The sequence below is a fragment of the Salarias fasciatus genome, chromosome 7, assembly GCF_902148845.1.
Source record: "Salarias fasciatus chromosome 7, fSalaFa1.1, whole genome shotgun sequence".
NCBI classification, from domain to species: Eukaryota; Metazoa; Chordata; class Actinopteri; order Blenniiformes; family Blenniidae; genus Salarias; species Salarias fasciatus.
In genome coordinates, this window is record NC_043751.1 from 17895246 (window position 1) to 17920040 (window position 24795).

The following is a 24795-nucleotide window of genomic DNA, read 5'->3' on the forward strand; positions in this document are numbered from 1 at the left end:
TGAATTCCAAACTGATTGTACCTTAAGGAGTGCCAAAGACCACGGTCATTTTTAAGAGTGAAAATCCATCGAAATAATGTCAAACAGTAGCTTAATCCTAATCATCTGAAAGCATGCGGCAACACTGAAAATGTAATCATATCTTATTTTGATGCATGTTTATGACACCTTGTGCTTGTCCACATTTGTTGGCGATCACCGTGTTGGCGTGAATTATTCAACTCTGCTCCGACCCTAAAGTGTGTGACCGAGACTATTTCTGGTTACTCGGCTTAGTGGCGCTGAGTGTTGAGCAGGATTTGTTGTGGTGTGTATTAGTTGCAGGGGTGAAAGGAAGCATTATGATTACAGTCTGGTTGTGTGTCTCGAGTCTCTCAATAGCAATATAGTTGATATTCGTGACAATTATGCTGCATCTACAGAGCAAGTCTTTCATGCACTGGCTTTTTGAGATTATTTCAGCAAATGTAATGTTTAAGATAAATGCCGTACGTAATAAAAAAAAGCTTAACAGCATTTAACTGGCGAGGCGGCAGGTTTCAGTACATTTTGTCACACATGACGAACACTGATTCAAAGACAACCACTGTGCATACAGTGTGTGATCTGGACCCCATGTGCCATTTCATTGCAAATTATGTATGTCAGCATGCAGAAAAACAATCACATACAAAATGGGTATTCAGAGTAAGAAGAAGAATTGGAGAAATCAGCATTATTGCTTTTATTGGTAAAGATTTCTATCAAACAAATGACAACTACCAGTACTCGGGATGGCATGTGTGTAATGTCCGCACTTGTGTTCACGTCCAAATTAAAACATTACAAAATATCTGGATGTTTTGCGTCATTCTTCACTTGATGTGCAGAGTCATGCAGACCATTGTTGGCCAACAGAAAGAGAAAATATAGCAGATTCTTATTGTAGCATTGTTGCCTTGGTGAAAATGTGATAAACTAGATCAAAAATAGAAAACTTAACCCAAAGTTTGTTTTTTTACTTTTTGTGGTGTTAAAAAGTAAAGTGAAAGTTCAGGAGTCAGACACGGAGTTCTCCTCATGACGGCTCGATGGTATGACCGAAGACGTGTGAGATTTAGTTTTCTTTCCACCATGCCTCTGCAGTTTCTCAGCTACCTCGGGTGCCCTGAAACATGAAACATATATGGATAGATTAATAAATCATGAGAAGCATTCCGACCCACTGCTTTCATTTTCAGTTAGACGCTGCAGTAAAGCATGCTTTATACCTGCATACTAGGCAAATATCTTCTTATAAATGTATTTAATTGTGTATCTATATATAGATATTACACAAACACGTACACAAACAGCAAATTTACCGAGCCAGCACGTCCACAGCTTTTTGTGTTGCTCTGGTCTTCTTGTGCTGAGGCCCGTACAGCAGACTCTGGATCTTCAGGCACTATAAAAACACCAGCAGGGTGCGGTCAGTGGAAGATGAGAGGGACAGCTAATACTCCGAGGAGTAGGCACACTTCCTAGCAACATGTGAATGCTCTAAACATGGACGACATCCACACTGACCACTCCGACTGTCAGGTAAAGGGAGGATATGGCAGATTCATTTTAAAAGGGCTCAGAAGATAAAAATTCACACCTCATTCTATCTGCTCTTTGACTCAGTTTTGTAGGAGAGGACTGATTTCCCAGCTCTATGATGTAAGAAACTATTGCATAACAGAAAGTTCAGAAATGTCAGAACATTTAACTGTAAACACATGTATATGACTTCACTGCAGACCCACGCACAGGATACTTGAAGGGACTGCAACCGGCGCTAATATGATTTGAAGAGATGTTTGTAAAGCAAAGAGAGAGAGAGAGAGAGAGAGAGAGAGAGAGAGAGAGAGAGAGAGAGAGAGAGAGAGAGAGAGAGAGAGAGAGAGAGAGAAAAGTTTCCCTCCTCACCAGGGAAAGTGAAACACTGGCATTCTGGAACATTTCCATCTGGCCTCCTGGATGTTTTCACCGTTGCTAAGGTTGATGTAATGGAAGGGCCTTTTTCAGAGGAAAGGCACAAGAAAGGGGGGGATTTCAAATGTGTGCACTATTGTTCTCTTTGTTATTGGTAGTTTTTAACACTGTATCTATTGTTTGATCCTGCTTTCCTATGGAAAGGCAGAAGTTACTCAATCAGAGTGCAGTGTGTGTCACGATGACAGCAGTAAACCCCCCTGACACACTCATATATCTACTCTGTGTCAGGGCATTTAGAAAGGTTACCAGCGGGACGAGGTGGAGAGAGAGAGAGAGAGAGAGACAGAGAGAGAGACAGAGAGAGAGAGAGAGAGAGAGAGAGAGAGAGCCCGAGCCCCTGTATTCCCTGTCATACTTGGAGCCCCTCTGCACGTAGGCAACAATAACAACGCAACATAGCAACAAGGTTCCTTCACTTACAGGCATGTCGCTACTAGTTTGAAGCAATGCTTCCATATTTTGGGATACATCCTGTATTTTCAGTCAAAGTCAGAACGGATCTCATGTGGTGAATTTGTCACTATAGAAGAGAAACATGACTTCATTAGCTAAATGGCCACTGGTTATTAACTCAATGCGTGTGCGCTGAAAGACAGGAATGTCCCATTTGTTTCAAAGGACATAATGGCTGAGTGGCCTGCAAGCAGGAGAGAACCTACAAAATAACTAAATACTAAATGGGGTAAAGGTCCTTTTAATCAACTGCAGTCAGTAAGCTGCCATTCTCTTGGCAAACGTGTGTCGCCCATCTGCCTGGCTCAAACCAGACTGTAAAAACACAGAGTCACTCTATGTGATACCTTACACCAGGGAGGGCTCTGCACACTGCAACCTTCCCAGATTAGCATGCTACTCTGATAACACCGAGCTCCAGAGGGATGGCGGAAATAGCTCATCCTAAAATGATGGTGACGCTTTGTGTGTCTCCTGATCAGGCATAGCACTGTGTGTGTTGCTGTCATGTACACATTTACTTATACATGCAATGACCCCCCCCGACAAAAGGCATCTCGTGACCCCCGCTGTGGGAAACCCTGCTCTATAATGTATGTTTACCTTTGTCATGGTCCTGTGGGCCTGGATCAACCTGCCCTCAGTCATCTCCACGCTTCCTATCAGCTGCAGGGTGTCAGCCACCTCAGCGCTCAGGTCACCGAATGCAGATCTTTTCGAATCGACAGAGGCTCTCTGGATCTCCACACATCTCTGCAATATTACATACGACATCAGTGAATCATTTGTTAAAACATGCAACAGGTCTTAATTACTTGATGCTTTAACAGGTTGTGTTGAAAACAAAAGGTGAAGATGTATTTAAAAGAAAAACATTAACAAACACGAGTTTCTTATATCAAGTAGGTTATTTATGAGAAAACACTGTGAATGATCCTAAATAAATGCTAATTTATGAGTTTATGAAACCTTTTTTTCTCCACTGATGAGGAGAAATCGACAGAAGTCGTCCTGAGCTGTGAGAAAGGCCGGATCCAGTTCACCCACAGCAGTCCTGTAGGAACTCAGACTCTGCTCAAAGTACTGACCTGCAGACTCTACAACAGAACACAGACATAAAAGAATATTTCAGTTTCCCTGTGCTGCGCTTCAACTTGCCGCTGTACATCACTCCCTTTTTTGGGTCCCAGATTGTTGACATGGAGGAAACACGGGTATGTTTTCAGATGCACCGCTATAGAGCTGGTTACCATGACAGCACCTTAAAGAATTTGACGTTGAAAACCAAAGGGAAATTCAAATCCTAATTAACCCCTTGTGCAATCTGTACTTGTGAATAGACTCACCATTGTGGTGGGGCTCTGCTGCAGCAGAAAGGATGAGGGCCAGGCTGTGAGAGATCCGAGCCCCCTCCAGCTCCTCCAGGCCATGACTCATGGCGATGGCATGAGCCTAGAGAAAACAAGCATGTGAAAGAAGACGGATCAGATCACCGAGTCAGACATGTAGGAAGATTATTTAAGAACAGGCCTTGGCACCAACTCAAGAAGCGCTCACGTGTTTGTGTACTATATGTTGTACGGAAGAGTTGTGGATCGTGTGTGAGTTATGCAAGTGAGGTGCCTCTCGCCTTGGAGAGATGCTCCACGGCTCTGTCCATAAGACCTCTGTCCTGTTCGATGCCAGCCATGTCCTTGTAAACAGAGCAGGTCTTCTCTGGATTAGCAGACTCCTTCAGCAACTGCAGGGACTTCTCACACTGGCTTAATGCTTCCTCCGGTCTGCCCTGTCCCCTATAGACCCTACAGAGCAGAAAGTACACACAACGACTGTCAGGGACAAAAAAAGCAAACATGTTGATGTTACCACAAAATCGATTTAAAGTGTCTCCATTGTTTATAGTGGTCTTTCTCTGATTGTCTATCCTGGAATGTACAGCATTCAACATTGTTTATGCAAGATTTCCATTGTATTATTGTGTGACAGTACACACAGACACAAGAATTTCTCCACTGCAGTTCTTCTTTAGGTGTCTGAAAAGTTTTTTCTCCAATAAAAGAGGTTTTCTGAATTAATGCTTTCACTACAATTATATATTTTGCAACCCTAACAAAAAAGTGATTCTGGTTGAATGTAACTTATTATGTTAATGTTAAAAATTCTGTCTGGGTGGTTTTTTTTTTCATTACATAATAGCACCTCTTCTGCTTTCATTACAGGAGCCTGTTTGATTTCAGAGGAGCAGAGGTTTCCAAAGCGTGGGAGGTAAACATTTAAAGCCACTGCACTAGAGGATGTACTACGTGTGCCAAACTTGGGTCTTGCAGAAATAAGACTTTAGTCGAAGGCTGCAGTTTAAGTTCACTGCAGTGCAGACTATAAATGGGAAAGCTTCTTCTCTGATCCTTTATGGTTGCATTCACAATTCATTCACAAATCCAAACCACTATTTTAGATACTGAAAATTACATGTTTCCTTACTCTCCAAATACCTGATGTTTTTAGGGTATCAGGGAAAATCACCTAAGCTGAAAATACAGGCAAAAGATTAGCTCAGGGCTGGAGTGTAAAAATCTGTCTCCCATTTGTAAATGTGTAGCTTTTAAGCTTCACGTTTCTTGCTTTGTCACGACGGTTACTTCCTATCATACAACATGCAGTTACTTTAGCCACTACTGATCCAGAGGGTAGGAAAGTGGGGGAGGGAACGATGCGCTGGCTGGGTTATCCACTGCAAGGACACGGAATCCATCAAGCTGCTCTGCTAACAGCTTTAAACCATCTAATGGACTCTAAATTTAATTCAGCTCTCCAGTCAAGAGGGTGGCATTTCTCTGATACAAAATGCTCACTGCTGAACTATCTCCAGCCCCAACCTTCCTCACAAAAGGAAAAACAAATCCATTTACACAACTTAATGTATATTGTTATGAATTGTAATTTACTTTATAATTAATACTAAAGTTAAATGGTAATAACATGTTCTTGGATGTTCACATTTCAAATGAATTTTGGCATTTATAGCTCTGAAACACAGGGTACAACAACATTCTGAAAAGATATAACCTGATGCGTTCCCATAAATCTAAAAAGCTTTGATGGGTACCAGAACAGCCACACCCGTAAGTGTTGGTCGGGTGGCCACTTCAGGTCCTTTTAGGGCAGCAGCGCTGGCTGAATCAGTTACATTCCAACCAGGCTGGAGTCCTACCATTCCGCCTGCATGGACAGACAGAAACAATGCCGCTCTATCCTCTCATTCACTCTGCATCCTTACACGCTTCCTGGCATAACAGTAATATGCCACATCCCCTTGAAATATACCAAGAATCCACAGGGAGGGGAATTAATACAATTAAAGAATTGTGGATGCGTAGCCAAGAGAACCACACAGTGCTCTTTTGTAAGTGTTCCTTGGACGGGGTTGACGCAAGTTTGCTGGGCTTTCACTTGGAAAAATATTATAGTTGAGGAAAAGCCACAGCAAAAACAGACGGACAAGAGTTAAAACGACAAAAATACAATTTAAAACAAGGAAAATGAAAAATCAAGCTGAAGGAGACAATTTCTAGAAACTCTGCAACCAGAAAAATTATGATTCGATGTAAGTTAAATTGAACAATATCAATAAATTAAAGCATTGACTTAATGAAAACAAGATGAAACTGAATACATGGGTTTTGACTTGGATACAGTCAACTGTAGCAGTCAAGATTTTGCTGCTCTGGCAGAATTACCCTTGCTGCAGATCGGGAGTGCACACCTTGAGTGTAAATTTGAAAGTGAGCAGAAAGCTTGGACCGTGATCTACAGCTGGAGCAGAGCTGACTTTATTGTTTCAGGCTTTTGTGCAAACATTCCCCTCTACCACAACAGTGTTGACTGACAGAGTTTTAGAGGCATGCCAAATTCTTAGTCATCGCATAACAAAAGAGATTTAGCAAGCTTACACACCAGCCAGAGTCTGCACATTTTTTCAATTACACAAATCATGTCAACAAACCCCAACCCTCTGAAGCAGATGAAGGAGGAGATATATACAAATGCCTACGAGTTCAGCTCACTTCACCACAGAGATATCAATTTTAGGAAAGACGTGACCCATTCGCTGGGTCAAAACAGACGATAAATACTCAACATTTCATGGAACAATACAAATGGGATGAAAATAAAAACATTAGGGGATAAGCTGAACCAAAGCAGGATTGCAGTTTATTTCTCTGTTGGGCATCTAATTCCATCCCTTCTGATTTAAGCTATGACATCTGAGCTGTTTTTTTCTGGTTGCTGGGCCACATCGTTCCCATAACAGACCATCAGCCATGTACTTAATGTCAGTGGTAGTTGCTGGAACCACGACCCTTTAATTCTTTAATCTTCCTGAGCATATCATTCTACCCTTGAGAATTTGGCTGTCAATAGTGCCATTAACAAACAAATGTCTATTGCAATGATGCTTAAATAAATGAGTAAAATGAAAATAGCTGTCAGAGTGAATACTGAGGCAGACTTGAAAACAGTGGAGGGTACTACAGTATCTCAAGAGATACTGCAATATTTTTATAATCTAGGTAGACACCAGAGCCTAACAGGGAAAAAAACCCCACTAAGAATGTGTTTCAGTTCGGGTGTGTAACACTAAATAGAAACATCTAGCTTTCAAAAACTGTTTTGAAGGGTGTAGTGAGAGTAGATTTGCGGGAGTTTATTGCCATCTTGTGGTCAAACCAAATTAAATCCCTTGCTTTTGTAAAATACAAAGTAGCTATTATAAGGAACACTACTGATCGGATCAGAATGAACACAAAGCAGTCAACACAGCTGAATAAAAATTCTGATTAAAGCAACTGCTCTTCTTACATATTTACGACTTTTTCTTCAAGCACATGCAGATGCTTATTTTATTTCACTGACAGTACCTGCATAGACCAGTGAAGATTTCTAGCTGAGTCTTCATCACTTCTTCCTGGTTGATAACACTGCGAAGATCCTCAAGGACGTGCTCTGCCTCCAGAAAAGAAGACTCTGCTTCTTCTAAAGTGCACCAGTCAAGGCTTTTGTTCAGCTTTTTATAATAATTTATTTTAGATTCATTCATCAACTGTTCAGTTCAATACTTTACTGTCAGCCCTGGTAAGGATATGTGCCTGTAATCAGTGAAGCAGCTCCCTGTGTGAGATGAAGGCCCAGGAGACACGTGCGGATCTCCTGCTTCTCAGCTGTGCAGGAGGACATGGAGGAGCAGAAGAGGAGCAGCTCTCGTGCTCGGGCTGCATGCTCCTTGGCCTGCAGTCCCCAGCCTATCAGGAAAATAAATATGCCAGACTGTAATGCTAAATCCAACTAAAACCACAAACACACCACACAGGCTGATCGATAACTGAAAGAAAAAATAAAATAAAATAGCCTCAAATTAAACAGAATATTTGTTTCTTCTTACAGGATAAGATGCAAACTGAGACACAGTTTAAACTACAACTACCTTTGTATAGTAAATATGCTTCAACCAGTCTGGCCTGGGCCTGGGCTAGTTTCAGGTGTGAATCCCCAAACAGCAGCCTTGTCAGAGCAACACAACGAACCAGGTCCTGGATGCAAGCTCCAAACTGGAATAACACAGAAAAAGATGGTCAGGTCATCTTACCTGACAGGTGATGAAAGCACAGTTGAAAACACACGTCAGGGGCAGTACTATTATTACAGGGTTTCCCATACATTACCTAAACCAGTGATTCCCAGAATGAGGGCTGTGGCCCAGATTTGTGTCTTGAAGGTGCTGGAGATGGGCCGTGAGAGGCGAATGACAAGTTTGCAAAAACTTTTCAATAATCAATTTCATTTTGCCATTGAGTTCGGAATGTTTGAACATTATGTGCAGACACAAATTCAGACTACAAAGTTATTTAATAAAAAGATTACAGTCGTTTTTTTCTTCAAATGGAAAACAGACTTCAAGATATACTGTATATCTGTTGTGTTTTGTGAGGTTAGTCTGCTCATATATATCAGCATCCAGCTGTGATGAACTGTAATAACAAAATAATCAGTGTACTGCAAATATCTCTATGGAATTATTCTGTTTCCGAAACAAATATTTCAGGGAAATTAATATTCGGTTGTGCATATCAGACTGGCTGAGAAGATTTCCTGACATTCTGTAGGTGTAGAATGGGTGAGCTAAACTGTGGTGCATTGCCATGGTTAAGGTCATCCCAAAATGGTTCAAAATGAAACAAAATAGCTTTATATGTCTCCTAATACCCATGATTTGGGTATCCTCACCTCTTTCTTCCCTTTACTGTCTACATGCGCTGAGCATGCACTCACCCTTCCGTCAGGTGGACAGAACCACCCACTCTACCAGTACAGGTAAATAACAGGAATGAATGTTTCACTCTTCACTAAACAGTCAATGTGAAACAGAAAACAGAGGGCATACATTTGTAACTTGTGTTGATTAAAAAAAAACTAAGTAAGGTAAGCAACATTAATAGTCCCAAGTCAAACAATTCTAGATGCAATCAGAAATGTTTTATTTATATGCACAAGTAGCTGCCTGGCTTTTGGACTTTTAATCTATCAAGCTACAATATAAACCTTGAAACTTCTTTGGGAGCAGAAATGTGTGTGCTTATCTCTTCTTTTTGTTTTCAGGAAATCTGAAGAGGCAAACTTCTGAGTGGGAATGACCATTACCATCCACACCAATTGTTTTTAAATAAAGTATTGCAGCACATCTTTCTTGAGAGCGTAAAGTTCTTTATTATAGGTTGTCTTCTCAAAAAGCACCAAACTGATGCATTTTACTTTACAAATGCACAAACTTTTTTCTCTATGTTTTGTGCATCTCATCAAAGTTTACTGCATACAGTGATGTGGATACTCAGATTTACTATAAATAATGTGAATTTCAGATTCATTAAAAACCAGATTATATCCCTGGTACTTGATTACATGATGCGTGTGTAACTTCTACCATTGTTAAGAATATTTTATTAGAGTTTGGCAGCCTTCCTGCAGCTATAAGTTAACCGATGTCTCTAGATCCCTTTGTCACAACCCAAAAGTGGGTCGCAGAGAGAAAAAAGACAAACATTGGAGAGACGGCTTACAGTCAAGTCGGATCATCCTCTGTGAAAAATAATTATATCTGTCTTAAATTTAGATTTAAATTATATTTAATTATGTTGGTTAGCTTACATCTGTTATTTAATTATATCTATCCTAAATTTATATTTTAATTATATTTAATTGTTCTATGTATGGTTGGGCTTTGTAAATTTTCACATTTCACATTTCACATTTCACATTTCGATTCCATTTATATTTCTTTCCTCTGTGCTGCTGGAGCACTGCATTTCCCCCCTCTGGAACAAACAAAGGACTTTCAATCAATTTAATTCAATCTAAATTATTCAAATGTCGCTGTGTGATAACATGAGAACATTTGATTTGTAACTGTGGATAGCATTTCTACATTTGCATAAGAATAATGAAACACAATAGATGTATGACAATAGATATCTGTACTACTTCCATTTAAAAGCTGCCTTTGAACGATCAGGACTCTATGGGTGTAGCTCTGTCACTTCACGTGACTCACTTTGCACCAATATGGTTCCTTCTTTCTGTATGAAGATGTCTGTCATTGACCATCCTGCCTGAGGAGTTTGCAACAATGTATCGTTTTAAATGACGTCACCATCTAATTTGACCTAGATATGCAAATGAGCCTCTATACAACTTAGAAGATGACGTCATTTAGAACGTTCCAAGTGAGGAGTTGGCAACAATGTGTCAGTTTTGAAGCTCTTTTTTTTGCAAAACGCAATAAAGTGCATCATATTTAATTTAATTATTAACCATCTAATGTATATATTAACATTATTTCACATTATGCACTTTCATTTAAATCATTTTGACACTGTAATATGTATAGTACAACTCACCATTCAATTCAATTCAGCACCAATAAATTCCGTTCTTTCTTTGCACAAACTTCATGTCAGCTCAGGTGGACTTCGCAGGTGGAAAACCCAGGGTGAAAGCAGTGAATTACAGTTCGGTATAGCAGCAGCGCACCAGACAAATTTACCGGTGTTTTTTTTTTTTTTTTTTTTTTTTTAGCGTGAGAAATACAATGTGTGGCGTGAGTGCGTGACAAAAGACCGAAATGAGTGACTGTCACGCTCGATGCGTATGCCGGAGAGACAGGTTATGGGTCTTTGCCAGGGGGAAACAAAAGTTCAGGAAAAAAAAAATCCTGACAGTCTAGTCATACTCCCTAACCATAGATGGCGCTAAATCCCTGTAATTCGGGTTAACACTTACCATTTGACACCATAGAAGTGCAGGTTGAAAAATTCTCTCTCTGCAGTTGTGGAGCAGCTCTGTGGTGAGAACAGGTCTACCTTTACGTGTGAGTGTTTCTTCTTCGTTCAGCTGAACACACAAACACACTGAACACTGAGCTAAAACTTTGAGACTCTTGTCAGGAGGTTTAAACATAGTTCTCCCAATAACTCCTCCAAACTCAGAGCTACATCAAATATTGAAGTGAGAGCTGCTTCATTGACCAACTGAGAAAGCGAAAGAAAAGGTAACTTTAAAGACTTGAATCCTTTCAAATCGCATTTTTAGTAGAATTTATTTTGAATTTGTGCATAAATACTGCTCTTGAAGAAATATTTTCTCCATAGTCCAGTGTTGTGATAGGTTCAGCAAATGAGGATTTTCATCTATATCTGCATAAATTCAACTTTTTTTTGCAAAATAGTTTCAATTTTTTGTATTTTGCATGAAAATACTGAGTCTGTTAAAATGTCTGTCATTGAAATGCTATGGTTGTTGTCTCAGCCCTATGAATAATGCCTCAATAAGTGACTGAATACAATAGTTTTTACAGGACACTGTTATTTATATATTGAGTGGATACTCAGCTCAAGCTACAAATTTTGAAATGACTTCTCAAGTTTGACTCTTTATTTCATGTTTGCGTATGAAAATACTGTTGAGTCTGTTAAGAAAGGCAGACATCACTGAAGTAAAGACTTTGAGTGTTTATTAAAATTTGAACATAAGATAATATTTCCACTCCAGTGTTGCCACTTGTTAGTTGTTTTGCTTTATCATGGAACTTGTTTATTGTGTTGGCATGTCATGATATTCTGTTCTACTACCTCAGGTTCAAATTGTCTTGTCATTTGGTAAATTTGATTTGAAACGGGTTGATAGGTTTGGGTCTCGGCTTGTCCTTCAGGGGTAGGTCCTGAAGTCAGACCAGTTGAGAACTACTGCTTTCAATTGCCCATCAATGTGATTCTGCAGCAGCGCATTAAAAATGTACCTTTGACCTGTTCAAGGTGTAAATGAGCCTCTTTACTAGAATTTCCCTTTGGCGTCAATAATGTATTTACTTTGTATTCTATTCTTATACAGTGTTACCAGGGAGAGATTTCAGCTCCTTCCTGACTGTACTCTGCTGCACAATAAGCACAATAAATGAATGGGGGGAATATACATGTGCCAGCGAGTGCACTGTACTCACATCTTGGTTGTCAGCTCTGGCCTGAGCTCTGCTGCTGTAGTACTTGAGCTTTTCCTCTGGAAGCAACATGGCAAATTCTTTCCTGGCATATTCTGCTTGAAAGGAATTGTCCACGTCCGAACCGCAGTCAGGATAAACATCCACACTCCTGATGGTACTCCCAACACTTTCAGGTGACCTAGAGGTGTCACAATCATCTGACTGATTCTCTGTGTTTCTACATGCATCGCTGTAGTAGTCGAGGGTGCAAAATTAGGAAAAGACAATCACATTCACATTGTAGCTGGAGCCGAACTATAGGACTGTAAAGCGCTTTTGAGTGATCCATTATTTGCGACAATCGCACTGCGCATTTTACCAATAAGTGGTCGCAATCTATGATCGCAGGTTGCGCAATCTATTGATCTAGATCTAGAGCATTTTATTGATTATTATTATATAAACAGTATCAAAATAATGATTTTAACCCTAATGAAGAGTGCTGGACAGAGGGCAGACGTAAACATGAAAACTGAATGTTGGAAGAAAACTTACTCAGCCGTAGACTCTGAAGAATTAGTTCGTGTTTTTGTCTTCACTTCATCCATATTCACACCGTCTTCAATGTTTACACTTCAACGGAGGAAGCATGGGGTCGTCGCAGTCTAGTTGCCGTGGTTACGCCGCGCGTGCTCCACACAGGAAGCTCGCGTGACCATCCGCCGCCGCGCCGCGCCTCCACTGTGCGGACTAAAATAACCCCAAGACATCACCATCCGTAAAACGCTGCAAATTCAGTTTTGAGAGCACGGCGGATAAGGCACGGTCACCTCTCAAAGACGAACCATGACGGCGGCCGCGATGAAGGAGCCGCAGGAGAAAAAAACAGCGGAAGAACACAGGCGCAGAAGGAAGTGAGAGGCGTTCAGGGACCACGACGCGCGCTGGAAAAACGGAGACTTTTCCTTTGGCTTTTCTGCATGTGTCTAGTGTATTTGCAATTTCACTTACAGTTGTTATTGTTCTTTCGTCTTGAATTTTTTTTTACTGGTTTTAAAAGTGCTATATGTGAAAGAGGTGATCATTCCTTGCTCAACCCTGGAACATACAGGACAGGAAATTGTATGAATAATAGTTTCAACTATGCACCAATGGAAAACGTTTTAGACACGAGTTGTATTAGATGCATTACCTTAATCTAAAGGTTAAAAAAAGTCAAGATTGTGAACAATCCCTAGTTTTTTTTTTAAATTGAACATCACATAATATTTTATACTTATTTATTTTTTGTATGCTTTGTTTTTGCCCGTCAGCTTGGTGATGTTGGCCACCTCTGGTAAATGAGCAGCATCCTTGCCAAATCCTAATTTTTCACTCGCATACAATCTATGTCAAGAGTGTGTCTAGCAATATGAATTTGTTTAACTTACAGTACAATGTTCTCAAGTGTTGCCTATTTATGATTCATAGAGTTTCTAAAAGTAGTATATAAAGGAGAGCTTTTATTTATCTGGCTGTCCTCACATGGAACCAGCTTCATTTGTAAAACCTCCCTATTTAATGGCTCTTACAGTTAATACAGCTTCAGATCACCCACTGCCTTTTTCTAATTAAACCAGCATTCGTGTTCTTTTCTCATTTTCTCACACTTCATGCAGTCATATCACTACAGGACACTAGCAGTGTCTCTCTGTCATGTGGTCTGTTCTCTCCTCACTCTCTGTCCTCTGTCTTTTTCTCTCTCCCTTGATCCCTCATTTTCCACCATTGCCTTTGTTTTTTGGGGAATAGTTGGGGTTTTCTCTGTAGAAGAAATGGTTGTTATGTTTGACATGTCAATGACATTGCATTTCATTGAAATATTATTTTTGAAAATAGATACTCTGCACTCCTGTCATTGATTTTCTGGAATGTATTTTGAAAAACTTGAAAAACTGATTGAGGCTATTAGTTTAATAGGGCGATGACACAAGTTTTTTTAAAAACATTAATTTCTTTAAAAAAATAAAAAAGATACTCATCAAAAACTCAGTAATGAGAACAAAACACCTCTTCAGAGTCTTCAAAATCACTGGCAGCTGCAGCTGACTGATGTTCAAATCATTTCTTATGACAGTTATGAGAACATCATGAAATTGGCAAGAAAAATAGTTGTGTGTTTATGTTTTAACTTCAAAATTAGTTTGAGAGATAACCATTACGACAAGGGGCTAACACAGGGGTCACCCATTCTATATTTGGATATTTTTAAATAAATTGATAAAGGATTGCCCCATCAAAATGTCTTTTGTAAGAGTCGGTAAAGCTGCTGTCATATAAATTCCCTGGATTCTTTCATTTTTGTTGCATTTTATCATAGGCCCAATGATCACTTGTAGTGATATACTGAAGAAGGGTTCTTATTTCACGCTGTACAATTTATGTCCACAAGATGTCAGCATAACAACACAGGAATGCCTGACCCCAGTCATGTTGGTTTTGCATTTGTACTTAAGGGAACGTTATAACATCCTCATATTCATCTTTTCAGACGTGATGGTTCGGGCTTTGGCCATGCCTGAAGGTATGCACACTTCAAAGTCTTAAGATGGTAATCTGTACACCCCAGAGCCATTCTCCTCCTCCTTCTTTCTAAGTTTTTTTTTTTTTTTATGAACTGTATTTGCATTTATTTTATGTTTCTTTTTTCTTTTTTTTTTTCTAGAATCCTTAAGAAGATACTTATGATTTGTAAATCATATTGTGACTATCCTCATACTTGTTCCAGCACTCCCATAAATGGTGAAAACAAATAACATTTCAATGCTCTCACAGTAGTTTATGAAGACAGCATGTCTGCATGGATCATAAAAAAGAAAAAAAAACTTCTCGACAAAAGAAGAAAAACACTGTACTTTCAGTCAGTCATGTGTCTGTGGAAACCATTTCTGTATTGTTATTGGTTAATGTACCAGGGGGGAGGCAACGCTGACCTTTAAGTTGTTCAAAGTCATCTGCTAATAGCTCATTAGTTTTAATGGGTGGGTGTTAAATGGACTGAAGTCACTGTGGTGCACAGGTTGAAAGATGCCACTCAGATGAGATAGTAAACAATGAACTTGGAAGAAATTCCTCCATGCGTCCTAAATTTAATGCCTTTTTCAGTTGTTGTTGTTTGTTTTTTTTAAATTATGATTATTTCAGTTTACTTCACTAAACTCATTTTCATACACTGCAGCATGCTATTTGTTCACAAACTCATTGCTTGAATGTTATTCATACAAGATCCAGTTTTCTGCCATTTTCCCTTCAGGGGAAAGATATTTTCCCTTAAGGCATTTCTTATTAATGCAAATGGCATTAGATTGAATTTCATTCACCTCATAAAATATGAAAGATTTTTGGTGTAGACCTGATTTGTACATAAACAATAAAATATCTTATGAAAAACAAAATAAACTAAAAAAAGAAAAAAAAATCAGAGTTCAATGTAAGAATCAGGATTATCTGTGTTTCACATGATTCTGTGCTTTCATACACATGAAAGCTCATGCCCATGGAGTAAAGAGGAAATGTACATTTCCTTGTGAAAATATTCTTTCTCACATCAGTTCCCAATATCCATGCCAGATAAACAAGAAGTAACGTCTCTGTGGCTGCTTTGAGAAATTGGTCTCTGGAGGCAGCTTTCTAGGTTAATTTATTCTGCGTCGGGCCGGCAGTGTGTGTACCGTCACCACTTTTAAACTCGGGGCAGGGCGCATTTTGTGTGCAGGACTGCCTAAGATAACTTCTAATGGCTCCTTGGGAAGGCTGCTGCCGGTTGCTTCTGGCAGCCCATGAGACGACCCGTTTATTTGTTTGTTTGTCCCGTGAGTTTCTGGCTGGCCGTTCAGGACTCTGTTTGGCCCGGGTCCCTTTTGGGCTTCTATTTCTGAAACCCAAGTGGCTCTTAATGAAGCTGGTAGGGTTGGCATGGACCCTCAGCAAACCCAGGCCTGATCAGACCCTTCTTCTTCTGCTGTTGGCAGCCACACTCCATTTGCTCCCTCTGGCTTCCTAATTTAGTAACGGTGGGTAAAAATATGCACTAACGAACAAGGTCTGGTATGTCAGGCTGGCGTCCAGAGAAGAGGGAGAGGGGAGGAGAGGGTGAGGAAAAAGGAGGGGGGGGGTGGCTGTTTTCACAGCAGGCACCCAGTGACATGGGTAGAGTCACTCAGACTTCGCCGACATCTGTGTGTTTGTGTGTGCGCGTGTGTGTGTGTGTCGACGTTCAAGGGAGCGTGTGGGGGTGGATGATGAGAGGTGGAAAGCGAGTACTTAAAATTTCTCACCCTTGCCAAAGTCCGTTCAGACACTTCTAATCACATTGTTCTCTTGTAGTCTAACCACAGCGATAGTAAATGTATGGCGGACAGAATGCATGGTTTAAAAAAAAAAAAAAGAGAGAAGGAGGTGTTTTTTTTTGTATGTTTATGCATATATTTTGTATTTTACACATTATTAAACTTTAATAATTCTTTTTTTTTCCCCATCTTTCTTCACAGACCTGTGGTCACCGTCAGGTTCAAAGTTCACAAATCTTAAAAGACTGCATTGGAATCAAATATAAATGAAGTGGCCTTTGCTTACACTTCTGGCTTTTAAGTTCCTTTTAAAGAAATAGCCTCAACCTGCACATAGACGTGACTAATTTATAAGTCGGCTGACTGTCCTGCTGCATCAGAAACTTGAACCGGGGTTTCCCTCGCTCAAGGTCAAGACTTAACCTGCTTTCCCACGAAGACGTACAAATAAAACTTATATTCTGGACAATATGATGATACAGTATGATGCAATCCATAGCAAAAGCTTAGACTGATGAATTGTTCCCCCTCTACTTTGCTTTAATTTTTTTTTTCATAGAGACAGACAGTGACACACACACACACACACACACACACATACACACACACACACACACACACACACAGTCTTGTATTTCTATCCTTGTGGGGACCGTCCATTGACTCCCATTCATGTCCAGCCCCTAACCCTGACCCTTACCCTAACCCTAACCCACACCACAACAAAGCCTAACCCTAAGGAAATGTTTTTGCACTTTTACTTTTTTCAGTAACAACAACATGGTCAAGAAAACACTGTTTCTCCTACTTAGGACCGGAAAAAGGTCCCCACAAGGCACGTCGTTCCACGTTTTGCTATCCTTGTGGGGACATTTGGCCCCGACAAGGATAGAAATACAAGAACACACACACACACACACACACACACACACACACACAGACACACACACTCACACCTCGGGGCAATTCAGGGTCACTAATTAACCCCACATGTGTGTTTTTTGACTCTGGGAGGAAATGCATCAGGTCGTGGGAGGAAGGCGGTAGCACAAATGTTTTTTTGGTCCGTTTTAAGTAAAGCAGGGCCACATGGTGGTGTAGTGGTTAACGCGCTTCCCTCATAGCTGGTTCCAGTCTAGGTCGGGACTTTTTGTGTAGATTGCAATTTTCATGTTCTTCATTTCATGTTCCTGCTCCAGTTTAGTCCTACGGCATATTCACATGCATGTGAAGTTAATTGTTGTCCTCCCGTCTGTGCCTCTGTCCGCCCTGTGATGGACTGGCAGCCTGTCCATTTGTCACAATCCTGAACCACATAAAGCAGTATAAACAAGGTTTGGATGGATGAGTCCATCAGTCATTATTAAAGTCTCTGTTTCAGCGGCACATGTTCCCACCAGGTGGATGGATTTTTCCATTAGTGATGGCGAACTCAGCATAGCACCTGTTCCTGAAAGAAACAGATTTATGGAATAATGACATGAAGAAGCTGTAAAAATCTGGGATAACATACTAACATGCAGGAAGCAGCATTTAACTCACAGAGAGCAGTTAATGTTTATTCAAGCTGTCATTATGTCTCTCCTAAAAAGTTAAAGTTAAGAGATTGCTTGTATTTAAAACGAGATATAATGAACTCACAGAAACATAAGAAATGAAACGGTGGTAAATATTGCGTAATAGTCATCGATTGTGAGTATGTTACTGCCAAAAGTAGTGTCATTAATCCCAATAGATGGCCAAGGATGACCATCAAACCACTATATTAGTTTTTAAAAGTACTGTTCAGAGTCTAAATTATATTCTAGACGATATCCATGGTATTGTATCAGTCTTAATCACTATTAGTGTTTCATTTGTGCGTCTACATGTGCTCATTAGATCTCTTTTGGAGATTCCTTCTTTCCCTCCCTGCTCACCTACAGTGTTGGTTTACCTACTGACCACACAGGCAGCGGAATAAAAACATGTTTGTGATGTGTGTTTACCTTAAACACCCTCAGACTTTCCCAGCTCAGGCGTCATTTTCCATAAATCCAGGCTATTACTATCACACGGTGGATAACTTTAGAGAGACAGTTTTAGTGGATGTCAAAGACAAACAGTGTCATTTTAGCTTTCAGTATTCAGTCAGTTTACTCCTATTATGTAGCTGTAGAAAAACATATGGCGACTCTTAAAAAATGCAGTAATGCTTGCTAACAGGAGTTCGTTACTGCAGCGTTTCCTAACTTAAAACATTTTCTAGGTGGGTTATGTTGTGTGCTTGCAATTACTCTATTTTCATCTTTCGAGACGCTTGATAAAAAAACAATCTGCCCTCCAGCAATTTAGCACTTGCCCTTCCTGTTCACAATTTAAGAGGCTCATGGAAACCCTGTCAGCTTCACTTGTGAGGCCAAAAGCTTAAGATTAAAACCGAAAGCCTCTCTTTTCGTCGGACGGTAACAGCAGAACAGCGGCACGGTAACAGCTGCTCGACATACTGGAGACTTTTACTGATCATGCTTAAAGAAAAGAAGTTTGAGATTGAAAAAAAGTTGCATGAATGATTGTGAAATTGCTGTCTTTCATCTGCTTACAAAAAAAAAAAAAAAAAAAGGTTGGGTGATTTCCTTCAACTTGTGCTTGAACTTTCGCCACACAGCTGCCTGACAGACAAGGTAGCAAAACCACACCGGCTCCAGCCTGAGCAAGAATGTGTCTGATGCAGGCAGCACAATTTCACAAAATAGTCACAAAGATTCTCATAAGTAAATGAAACAAAATTAAAAAAAGGAAAGCATTAATTCAGTTTGCTTCGTCATTCTTTTCTTTGCCTTGTCAGCGTGATTAAAAGGCTAAAACCACTCCGTGTGTAAGCCACAGTGTTTTGATTTAACTAGTTACTTATCTTAGTAATAGGATATCAAAAGTATCGTTTGTAAAATCATGAGCAGCTTCAGTAAAAGTTAAATCGTGGTTTAATGTGTAGCTCTGCCCAGGTTCAACTTTCCACTGAGGAACACTTCAGTCTTGTGCAACGCAGAACAATTTATGGATCCAATCCAAAGTTTAATGAAGCTCACAAACGTGCCACGTAATAAAGTCACATTTAATCAGAAAAACGCATCAATCATACTGCTGCGTATTTTTCAAATATGTCACAGTTATTTGCTTAAACCACGACCAGCACCTATCTTTTACACAGCTGTCCCCACTTCCTGTGTTAGTTAACCCACAGACACCCAGCGTTCAGCCGTCAGTCGATCCCCCGCACTCACAAATAAGGCTTAAGGCCAAACACAGACGCATCTGTTGCAGCATACGCTTATATGGCGTCTTAAACGATAATTATCAATGATTATTATCTTTCTATTGCCGACATGAAGCAGTGTTGGAGTCAAGGTATTTCTGCTTTATCTACAATGAAGGAGTTGATCATAGTTTGAAAAAAAAATGTCTGAAATTTGGAAAAAAATTATGCAGTTCTTCATTCTGAACATGAACATGTGGTTTAACACTCGAACAAAGAAATCTTGTGACTCAGAAGGAATATGCAAATGTCTTAACAGCTGCTGCACTTCAGATAAAGCTAGGTTATCCGCAGAAATGTGTTTCTGCACCCTTATCAAAGTTTTTGTGCTCGTAATACTGTTGTCAAGCGCGACAAACAAAGCCAGACACCGGAGCTTGGCACGTTTTTCCTTTGAACTGACTGAAGCTGTCCATAGCAAAGACCTGATAGTCAGATAAATTGAGCTCTCTTTCCATCCAGCAGCATCCTTCTGTTCCAGTGATTTTGTTAAACAATAGTTTTGTATTTAAATTCACATTGTTCTCCATTATTGCAGACTTGGACTGGCTTTAACGTGTGTGTGTATCCTCACCTAAACCTTGGCCTAATTTGAAGCAAACGCTGAAGACAAATCTACTATTGTTTCACCACTAAAGCTTCTTCTCTCATTTCCATTCAGTGTCAAAATCAAAGATTATAAACCTCTTTGGAGGTGATATTGCTTTTCTTTGTTTAAACAATGGGGGACTAAACCAATAACGCCGCTTTGTGCACCGACATCATGTATATTCCTTCATAATCGTAGCTTTAGCAACATGGTGACACGGAGATATGTGTATCCGCTCATTCCACTGTCTGCAAAACAAATCTGCTCAAAAGACATTTCCTAAAATGATGTAAAGTGGACCATTTGTAACCCTGAAACCCAAAAGCAAAACACTCAGACACACACATACACAAACATACCACTGCCAAGGACAAATGATGAGTGGAGGCGCAGCTCCTTGTCTCCAGTATACAGCGATCCAGCCTTGCACTTTCTGCCAAACTCTGTTTATTGAGAGGAAACATGAAAATTGTCATTTTGTACTAAGTTTTGTTAAGAGCAGAGGGGAAAGTGAATGATGAGTTTAGACGCATTACCTGTTTTTCATAAATCCATTTGTCTCTAGAAACCATAGAAATATCAAAAGAGCGTTTTATTATTTACTTTTTACTGCAAGTTTGAATGAGAGGCTAAATGTCCTCCTGTGCTTCTCTGACCTTTCGTGGCTTCTCTGCCGACTTGGTTCAAGTAAGTTCAGGTTGTGTGATGCAGAGGTATCAATAATACAAGAAAGGCAGCCCCCTCCCTCTGGTTGCTATGTGGGTCAGAGGAGGGTCTTGGTGGATGGGGGAGATTGATGAAGAGCACCGGGGAGAGTGTTGGAGCACCTACCTCACAGCGGCGCGAACCAAGCTGCTCCCCCTCCACTTGTTCCAGGCCCCCCTCCTGAGCTGCACTGCCTGGCGCTCTTTAAATGACCTTCAAATTAGCCTTATTTTTCAGGGCCCCAAACCCTTCAGGGTCCTTCCTGGAAGGATTGTGAGTCTCGTCCTCGATCTCTGTGTGCAGTTTTTTTTTCTTTTCTTTTTTATATCCTATTGACAATAGATGGAGCATAAAATGATGAAGTAGAGCCAGTACAGCAAACGTAGCTGATTTCACTCCTGTTGTGACGCTGATGCAATCAGACAAGTGAGCTGTTATGTGCATCTGATTATGCAATTACACACAGACACACACACACACACACACCCACACACACACACACACACACACACACACACACACACACACACACACACACACACACACACACGCATGCACATTGACATAAATGTTTACCCTTCCATTCCACCTACATATTCAAACACTGGCTTTGTTTGCATCTGCAGAAAGCAGTCCATATGGTGTGTAGAGATGTTTGTGGCTGTAATGGTGGATGGGGAGTCACAGTGGGATTCTTCTTCTGCAACATCACAGTGCGGCAGTCCGTCAAAGCAGCCATCCATCACTACAGCTGGGGTCTGTGTACACACAGCAGGTCATGCTGATCCTCTGTCCAGACCTGATGCGGAGCTTTTCATTACCCATTTGCATTAAGAGAAACGCATCACTCTAATGAGACTAAATAACTGGGATGTCTGTGATTTCTAAGGTTATCCCTGGCCTTGAAAACATATGCAGTGCTGTCATTCGTTAATGTGTTTTCAGCAATTTTGATTTGCCCGCAATTTAGGTTTATTATGGCAAATCAAGTTCCCTAATCTCATCTCACTAAAGCTGTGACAAAAAGCAGAGCGCTCCTCTCAAATTTACCTCACCAATCACAAGCAATCTAGAGTAAATGGCAGACAAAAACACTTGTAATCATCCAGCCTGTGAAGTTGTGAGTTGATGCTCAGCTGATGTTTTAAATGTGCCTCTTCGCCGTGTGCACAATGAAGCGCGGCAGCCTTAAAGGTGACCTTGCGCTGCACAGGCATATGTTGCATCCTTTTGGGAAAAGGTTTGACTTTTGTTTCATTTTTATAACTCTGGGGTGAATTTTTACCCCCAATGAAGGCAATATGCCTCCACACTGAACCAACATTATAAATTCGATTTGCACAAGTAGCAATTTATCATGGAAAGGTTTTCAGGACCCGATCCCTTTTTTCAACTGACCTTGTGCACAATAGTTCATTTAAAAACTTTTAATGCACTAGTTTAAGATAATGTAGTGGCTCCAGTAATATTTTTACCTTGATCAGAAACCCCCCCCCTCTGCTTTCTCCCCCCAAGGTACTGGCTTGACACTGCCAAACACTCGGAACAAATTCTCCAGCTATCCCGATGGAAAATCGGCAGATGGGATTGTAACTTGCAGGCGGAAAGAGGGCTAGAGAAAGCAACATCAAGGGGAATCAAGTTGGAGAGTATAATAAGTCATCGTGTTAGCCGCGGAGTGGAAGAGATGGTGTGAAAATAGGCAAGAGGACAACCAGAGGTGGCGCATGACTGATGGCTGGGTAGGACGGGGGCTTGTTGCTCCAGAAGGGCAAACCTGACCTGATTGATTGGCTCGTATTTCAGAGAGGCCCTCATGCCCATTTGCTTATAATACTGGAATGCTTCGGTGGCATTTTGTAGGGGGAATAAAGATGTAATGAATGGGATCCAAAGAGAGATGAAAAATTATTGAGAAAGAATGGGAGAGAATTAGGCCACGGGAGGACGTCATGAGGAGTAATTCTGATGCTGAATGACTGCTGTTTAATTGCTTAGTGCTGCTTATTACGTTAGTCATTTGTGTATGTGTGTGAGTGTGTGTTTTTAATCAAGTGAAAGACCTCCACAGGAATATTGAATACATTTTCTTCTGATAAAAAAAAAACCCATAACTAACATGCATTGAATTTATTACATGCTAACTTCAAACAGGACAGAAATATTGTTGAAAGCAGTAGAAAAAACAAAAAGTAATCACAGATTAACAATGTGAAAAATACATATTGAATAAGGACTGTAAATGTATGCATTTGCATCTGCATAGACAGAAATATCAGTACCACAATGTGTTCAATTACTAATAGTTCCTTAGATCAAATGTTGAAAAAAAAGAATGCTTACAATAATGTTGCTACAAATTGTTGAGATCCTTCCATCTACTGCACCGCTTTACCTTGTTCACTTTACTCCTGTTTAAAACATGCTTAATTCCATGTTCATGCAAATAGGTTGTGCTTTCTATCAGCGTTACTTACTTTAACAGGAGATCCACAAAGAATATTATCACAAGTAACATCACAAGCAACAAGAGTGTCCAGATGAGGGTTTTATGTGCATTTACACAAGAATAATCGACTGGAAATGATGTCAGTTCCATGTTCATTATTCTTGTGTTCACCATATCCTGTTTGGACGGAATGATGAGCCTCCACATAGACAAAATTATTGGAGTTGGATGTGTTATCAAAGATGTTAAAGGAAAGAGAAAAAAAGGAAAACACAGTCTGGAAGATGATCTCTCAAAAAGTCGAAGCTGTGGGTGCAAAAGAACAACATAAGGGATCAGGAAAGGCGAAGATCTGGCACAAGATCTTTCAATGAAGTGCAAATAAGTCTTTGGGAGCCAGATGACGAGCCGTCTTTCACCACAATAAGAGCAGCGTCTCTGCTCACGACTGACATTAATGTCAAAAACAGACGCAGACTTCATCAACTCAAATGTTTTCAGATGTTTCATTTGAATTTTTTCACATAAACTATTCCCAGTAATTTGAACGACATAGAAGACATGTCTGATATTCCATATTTTGAGGGCAAGCACAAAATTGATAGTGTGTCTTACTTCTTCTATCAAATGTAATCTTTCCTATGTCCCATTAGTAGATCAGCTTCCATGTGTACGTGCACAAAATCAAGCCTGTGCATATTTTTAAATCCAGGAGAGCTGAGAGCAGCTGATTATGGGCAAAGGCAGGGTGCTTCCTGGACAGGTCGCCAGCGAGAGACAAGACGCCTACACAAATTCTTGCCAACGGGCAATTTAGAATCACCAATTAAACTTAAATGCATGGTTTTGGATTGTGGGAGGGAACAAGACGACCCGGAGAAAAAAAACTTACATGTGCACAAAAGAGAACATGTGAAGTCCACACTTGGAAAAGGCTTCAGGGTTTAGAGTCAAACTGGGGATTTTCTTGCAGCTCGGTTGATGCGATGTTTTTCAGTGGTTGAAGAAATTATTTGAGACAGCATCCATTAATAAGATTTTGTCTATGGGGGACAGTGGGCGTCTGCCTGTTGCAAGCCATGTGATATTTGTTGAAATTGTTTATTCCGATACAAACTGACCGACCAAGCACACAAAGATCAACCAAGCTCTGCACAAAGCATTGCTACTAGTGTGACTAAAGACCACAATTTGGGGTTTATTAAGCTATATTTCTCTTCTTTGCCTAATTTTATGAAGCAGCTCTCTTTTATTACAATATTATAATGAAAGGCTCAGTGTACTTTGAAGGTTTTATTGCATTAAACTTCTTATCTAATCTCCACAGTCTCTCTTGTGTATGGCTCTGTTCCATGGAGTACAGCTGAAAGAAACACTTACTTTTGGAATGTGCTCCAGTGAAGAGCCTTTCGTCATCTGGATAGTAGGATTGCTGTTTCCTGATGGTCT

General features: G+C 40.2%; 1 protein-coding gene across 3 annotated transcripts; it reads right to left on the reverse strand.

The window, feature by feature from the left end:
- Positions 1 to 727: 727 nt before the first annotated feature.
- On the reverse strand, positions 728 to 12834 carry ttc23 (tetratricopeptide repeat domain 23). Of its 3 annotated transcripts, none has more exons than XM_030097031.1 (11): positions 12536 to 12834; positions 12002 to 12179; positions 7937 to 8060; positions 7598 to 7754; positions 7374 to 7493; positions 4085 to 4256; positions 3801 to 3906; positions 3424 to 3551; positions 3058 to 3207; positions 1344 to 1426; positions 728 to 1147 (listed from the first exon to the last, which is right to left on the reverse strand). In XM_030097031.1, the coding sequence occupies exons 1-11, from the start codon at positions 12586 to 12588 to the stop codon at positions 1033 to 1035; spliced, it is 1386 nt and encodes a 461-aa protein (XP_029952891.1). In that variant the 5' UTR covers positions 12589 to 12834; the 3' UTR covers positions 728 to 1032. The 3 variants fall into 3 exon arrangements, with proteins under 3 accessions (XP_029952891.1, XP_029952892.1, XP_029952893.1); XM_030097032.1 differs by having other exon boundaries at positions 1327 to 1426; XM_030097033.1 differs by lacking the exons at positions 12002 to 12179; positions 12536 to 12834 and adding an exon at positions 10404 to 10472.
- Positions 12835 to 24795: the final 11961 nt, after the last annotated feature.